Genomic DNA, 6,970 nt, shown 5'->3' on the forward strand with positions numbered 1-6,970 from the left:
CTGGGGTTTCAGGTCAACTGAGAAAAGAGCAAGCTCTCTCTATGGAGAGCACCTCTGTTCTCCTTATGGAGTTGAACTCGGTCAATATGATGCCACATTTCATGAACGAGAATGCCCATTCAGTGCTGAGCTTTGAGAGAGATTGCAGCAGAGACTGTTAAAATCCTTTCCTTTAAGACAGTGCTCTTTACCATGTTTACTTCAATCAAGAGGGTGGGGGACCTGCAGACATTTTTGGTTAATGAAACATGCCTAGAATTCAGGCTGGTTGACTCTCAAGTGATCCTGAGACCCTGGCCTGGATATGTGCCCAAAGTTCCCACAACTCTTTTCAGAGACCAGGTAGTGAACTTGCAAGCACTGCTTCTGGAGGAGGCAGACCCAGCCCTTGCATTGCTCTGTCCTGTCCGCACATTGTACATTTACATGGACTATACCCAGAGCTTCAGAAGCTTCAACCGGCTCTTTGTCTTCTTTAGGAGATTAGCAGAAATGAAAGGCTGGAGGGGAAACTTGAAGGGTAAACTCTGAGTGTCCGAGATAGTGAGCCGTGGCTGAGTTCTTCCAACATCCTGCAGCTGTCAGGCTTGGCAGGGGGGCTTGAAAAGACTCAGTGCTCATGCTGCATGTCCATTGGTCAGCCTTTCACTGGGCTAGGTGCCCAAATGTGAGATTCTTTTCAGGTAATCATGTATGTTTATTTTCCACAGAATAGTTTCTCTGTTTTGGTAAACCTGTGTCTTTACCGTTCCATTTCTTGTACACCAAGAAATGAATGGGCACCCAAATGAGACCCCAATATGTCAATATTGATGTAACATCACCATTTCCTCCTTTGGGGAGTGAGGGTTTCATTCGTATCCAAGATGATATAATGCCTTAATGATTCAGGCCTGCATCCACTTTATTGGGCCTGGTTCTCCATCCCCCTTAATTGGGCTGGGTGTTCTGTTAGGGAGCTGACCTTGAAGGGCGATATGTTGGATCAGTCTAATTTTTCTTTTCTTTTTTTTCATTTGTTTCTTTGCTTGATGTGCTTTGTTCTTACTGATTTATTGTTTCATTCTTTCAGGTGTTTCTTGTTAGGTCATTAATACTTGTGTATATATAGCCTTCATATTCCTCTTGTCTAGCTTTTGTCTAGCTTTGTTTCATGCAACCAGTTGTCAGTGAGTCTTTTGTTTTTTTTAGGTCAAGCTTTGGTTATTTTGAATGTATGTTTTATTAAATTGCAAATTACTTTAGCTCACCTTAAGTGGATGTTTTGTTACAGGGATCTGTACAGCCCTATTTACAGACTCCAAAAATGCTGCCTTGCTAATGAGGATATAGAACATCATTTAATGACTTTGGAATGCATCACTCAAGCACGCTAAAGTCCAAGACAAGATTGGGTGTTACATCTTCTACCTCTTTTATCTGGCAAGGTGAGGGCAGATTATGTGGCCGTGGATTGTCATTATTCCCTAAATTATGTCAAACAGGCTATCCTCGACAAGTTGAAAATTAGTTAAATTAGTTGAATCTTTGAGGTTTTTTTCAACTGTTGGTAAATGTTCTTATTTGCTGAATATAATTGTTGAACTGAAACAATTATAAATTCATAGGGGCCATTTTAATGCGATTTCAGAAAATCCACTGCTTTTGACCGAGTCAACGTTTTTTCACATATGCTTTGCATCCTTAAATTTGCTTAACCTGAAACCTTGTATATGCATCAGTTCAAATCCTTTTGCATATGTGACAATTTAGATTTGACACTTAACATACTATTTTCCACAATGCAATCTACCACACTGTTCATTGTGCAGTTGCAGTGGCAAAGGTGGACATTTGGAACATTTGGAAACATAGAAATATGGATTTTTTTTTTCTTTCCTAAATTAATACTGTTGGATGGATTGTACTTAGAATGAAAGAACACATTTTTACACTTTTTATATAAAGTTGTACAATGAGTATTCACATATTGTACAACTCCAAACAGTTTTTTGAGTATTTAATTTAAAGTATATCACACTATATGATTCCACAGTGAAATCCCAAGTTGTTATTAGTGCATGTTGTAGAATTCAGTAAAGAATGATTTTGTTGTTAGTATTTACTTTTAATATATCTTAACTTTAAATGTATAAGTAGAAAATAATACAATGTAAAACTATGAAGTGAACTGAATTTTTCAGCAAAATATGTAATGCAAGTTTGAATAGACAGTCAATATGACATCAAACATACAAAACAGCTGATCCACACCTCCGAAATTGATATGGATTACTTGGACACCAAGTCATTTTGAAAATGTTCCTTATTACAAGTAAAAACAAACAAACAAACAAAAAGTAAATACAATAAAAAGGAAGCATGTTTATATCACATTTATTTAAAGCTTTATAAGTATTTAAATTACTCTTTTTAATCTCAAAAAGAAAAGAAAAAATGCAAACTGAACCCCAGAATAAAATTCCATTCTCTACTTTGCATATTATATTCTGAAAAATTATGGTAACATAATAGGAAAGAATCTAAACCACTAACACAGAGTTTAAGAGGTAATTCTCTATACACAAAGACTGATGTCTAAGACCTACTAATGGTTTGTGTATAATTCTGAATAGATGTTTGAAAGTATGTGGGAGTATTTTTCTGTGGTTGAAATATTATTATATAAGATTTTGGTATGAAATGACTAAAGAGAATTCCATTTATACTGGATATCTGGGCAACTGCATTTAAAATGACAATGTATTTGCTTTTGATAGAGAGGTATACTGTGAAATATGCAATCCAGGTCAGATAGTACAAAATGAGACTAAAAGTTATTGGTTTGGCCTCATTGTAATTTTTTGGCAAATCTCTTCCCATGTAAGAAAACAGGAGACACAGGAAACCAAGAAACCAACTTATGAACATGACTATGATTAAGGTTATAGTGTTTCCTATTTCACAAATGAGCATAATTTGGTCATTAAAAGTCCATGAGTCAGCAATGGCTTTGATAGGATTGACAGTCATCCATACCACACAAGAAATTAAATGTACGAAAGAAGAAAATGCAATGAAGAGCCACTGGCCATTGTGTTTTACCCAAAGACTGTACACCTTAGGGAACTGAGCAGCCATTTTAAAAACACAAACAATTTGAAAGGAACGGACAGTCAAACAGGAAATACAGACAGTGAAGAAAAATGTAAATATGGCATTTCTCAGCAGGCAAAATAAAGATGTGGGTTTTTCAAAGAAAAATAATACACTTACGCTAGACAAAATCAAACTGGCCAACATCAGGAAACACATGCTGCCACCAGCAGACTTTACCACTGGTGTATCGTAATTGTAAGCAAAAAGGCAAAATATGGCAAAAAGGAGAATAATTAGGCATGCAGTTGAAATCATGACAATGATGGAGGGTATTTCTGTGAACTGAGGATAGACAACAGAGCGTGTCTTACAGGTCGTGCTGCCCTCATCAGACCATTCACTCTCTGCACATGGAAAACACGTATAGGGGTCCCCTGAAAAAAAAAAAAACAGTAAAATAATATTTAAATGTTTAGAAGTAGTATTTTGCTAAAAGCCATAATATAAATAAATGAATGTGGGAAAGTATTTTGCTTTCAAATCACACTTACAAAGCACCAATAACTAAAAGTAAAGTATAAAGTAAAGTATTATGGTGATAGAATGAACTGAAGAAGCTTAAAAGGGTAGTCCTTTCATTTGACCTCCACTGTATGGACAAAAAATGGAAGTCAATAGAATGGTTACCCTCAATTTTTCAAAATATCTTCTGTTGTGTTCTGCGGAGATAGATAGATAGACAGACAGACAGACATGCATGCATACATGCATACAGGTTTGAAATCACATGAGTTGAAGTAAATCAGATAAAATTTAACTTTTATTTTTTTTTCAACTTTTTAAATACCAAGATGTCTTGACCACCTCCTAAGGTACTTACTAGAAAAATCCACATAGCTGTTACGTGGACATTTTTTACACGTAAAACAGCAACTATGAAAACCTTCAGGTTGCCTTGAATATCCCGCCTTACACTCAACAGAGCAGTTTGAGAAAGGAACCTTTAAGGAACAGGAAAATGTGTTATTAAAGTTAACTTTTTACACTGTTTTTTAAAACTTATTTTTACATATTTCTATAAACCAAGATCAGTGCCCTCAAACAATTAACACAGCCTGAAAACTGAACACATTATAATTTCCATAAACTGACTGGGAATTACAAAATTACCTTAAACACACAAAACAATTCTTAGATCCTGCTTTCACAACTGTTAACTGACAGCTAAAATAAAGCCATGTAGTCTTTATTCAAATTAAATCAAATTTAGATCTGGTACACAAGTAGATAATACTTAAGACTGAATGGAAATTCTTTGTATTAGAACAATGGTAAAACATTCATAGCCCAGAGAAACATTGGGTAAAAGAGTGGTGGAGTTATTAATTTCCACAACAGCAAACCTCATTACTCATTTATGATGATGAATTTTTTTTTTTTTTTACCTTCATTTGGAGAAATGTATAAAATTGTAAAGCTAAATATTCAGATGAATGTTCAACAACAACAAAAGACTTACAGAACCATTGTTATGCCAGGGCATGCGGGTGTTGTCAACGGTAAAAGTAATTTCTGGAAGTTTATCATATGTGCCCACCATCTCAAACTGTGGAGGACTCAAATCAGTGCGCCAGAGCACAACTCCATAACAGATGGTTGGATCATAATTTTGATCGTATTTCACTTGACGGCCATTGAGCGGAAAATTCAACAACTTTATTTTTTCCAAAAGCTGTTTTGTGTTCAATTAAAAAAAAAAAGCCAAATAATTTATAATACAATAACATTAATAAAATTAATCTTACTTTTATTTTATTTATTGACCTATTGTAAAAAAAATAATAAAAGCAATAACACAGTTTAATATTAAATTTCATTAAACATAAATATGATTAATTATTCAGTTAATTAAAACATTATTACTTAAATAATGTAATTAAAATAATAATTCAACTTGTCATCGATTCAAATGAATTCACTTACCATGTAAGGCTTAACTGTTATGTTTTTGTGGCATTCATTCATGTCACACTGAAGAACCTTATGTAACGCATGAGCTATGGTATATATGGCAGAATAGACAGCAAAGGAGTTTGTGGGACTCTCATTTATAATGTCCTCCGCAGTCATCAATGAGCAGTAATCACAATCTTGATTACATGTCTCATTCTTATTCTGGACATCACTCACAGCTTTGTCATTATGGCCTGCATCAGCTGTTCCTTTGGCTTTATTGAAGACAAACTCATTAAATCTGGGCAATGACAACAGCCTATCTGCAATGCCAATGATTGTGCCAATTTTCCTGATTCCTGGCTCTCTTGGAAGCTGTTGATTCATAGCCCATGAATGACTTGCAATCCATACCTTTTCTTGGATGTTGTTTGCTATGGCTGCTTTGATAATTTTGCTTGCATATTCTTTCAAAGCAAAAATTACAATGACATTGATGTTGAGCTTATCAATCTTTCTAAGTGTTAGACTGTAGTTTGCATTTAGACTAAGACCCTCTTGATAGGCCAAACAAATGCCAGTATTGTTTATATATTTGTTAAAAAGCTTTAGTCCATCTGTACTGTAATCATCTTGGCTACCAAGAAAGGCAACCCAGTTCCATCCAAACCACCGTATGAGGTGAATAATCATCTCTATCAGGTCTTTATTACTAGGGATTGTTCTCACAAAAGAAGGATACTGAATTTTATTGCTTAATTCATAGCTAGCAGCTCCATAATTCACCTTTGGAAGAGAAGAAAACACTCCAACTCATTAGCTTTATAACTTGGTAGTCATTAACAAAATAAAGGAATTAAGTGTGTAGGTATTTTGTTATGTAAAAACTAACACAATTTACCATTGGTATAAGGTCCATTGTGATCAGCGGTGCAACAGTTATAGTTCTTGAGCTCCCATATGGTCCTGCTAAAGCAATCACTTTAGGCTGATAGTTGTTGAGTTTTTCTTTAGGTCTAATTGAGCCATTATTTGAGAGAAAACTTAAGACTGAATGAAAATTCCCTGTGTTAGAACAATGGTCAAAAATTTCATAGCCCAGAGATACATTGGGCAAAAGAGTTGTGGAATTATTAATCTCTTCAACAGCAAACCTCATTACTTGCAACATTTTATAGCCAGATTTTGAGGTACTGTGCCTTAAAAACGTAAGTGTGGAAGTTAATAGCATGTAATTGAAATGTGTCTTTGAGGAAATGCTGCTTTGATTTAAATTAATGATAATTTTAGACTGGTAAAATATCCTTGCTTACCAGAAACATTCAGTGGTCTCCGGGGTGAAAACAGGTGTCACACGGTCAATTTCATGTAAAGCAAAAAGGCCACCCAATAAGTAGTCTCCCTCCGATCTGAATTCAGATGTTGAACAAGAAACTTTGAAAAATAAACAACTAGTAAAGCACAAAAGGTAAGTGTAAATGCTACTGAGAAGCATGGTTAAAGATGGACTGCTGGTCATGAAGCAGGAATGTATAGTGGCTAGCCATTTGAGAGCAGTCAGGCTCATATTTTAAACTTAATTTTCTTAAAACACTTCAATTTGCTTAAACCACCATCTTCAAACATGATACAAATATCTATTTCCATGTCTAACACACAAAGTATATGTTAATCAGTTATTAAATAGAGCATTACACCACAAAGGTCTCCTCATAAAAAGCAAATTTGACTAATTTTTGAATCTACAAATCAAACTTGTGAAACAAGCTGTAACCAAGCTGTAGCAGGTAGCAAGCTGTAACAAGCAGGGTTTTACAGTTGGAATATAATCACAAAGGTTTTCCAGTTTAGAGACAAGCTTTAAAAAATAATAAAATAGATAAAAATATTAAAGGGTTACTCCACCCCAAAATGAAAATTTTGTCATTAATTACTTAAC

At 34.7% G+C, this 6,970-nt stretch overlaps 1 protein-coding gene across 1 annotated transcript; it reads right to left on the bottom strand.

Annotated features, from left to right (window-relative positions):
* Positions 1 to 2,577: 2,577 nt before the first annotated feature.
* On the bottom strand, positions 2,578 to 6,617 carry LOC109067397 (taste receptor type 1 member 1-like). The gene is made up of 6 exons (XM_042729132.1): positions 6,345 to 6,617; positions 5,933 to 6,230; positions 5,062 to 5,817; positions 4,598 to 4,810; positions 3,959 to 4,079; positions 2,578 to 3,512 (listed from the first exon to the last, which is right to left on the bottom strand). Exons 1-6 carry the CDS (start codon positions 6,596 to 6,598, stop codon positions 2,578 to 2,580), a joined length of 2,577 nt encoding a protein of 858 aa, XP_042585066.1. The 5' UTR covers positions 6,599 to 6,617.
* Positions 6,618 to 6,970: the final 353 nt, after the last annotated feature.

This window comes from Cyprinus carpio, chromosome B8 (genome assembly GCF_018340385.1).
Source record: "Cyprinus carpio isolate SPL01 chromosome B8, ASM1834038v1, whole genome shotgun sequence".
Lineage (NCBI taxonomy): Eukaryota > Metazoa > Chordata > Actinopteri > Cypriniformes > Cyprinidae > Cyprinus > Cyprinus carpio.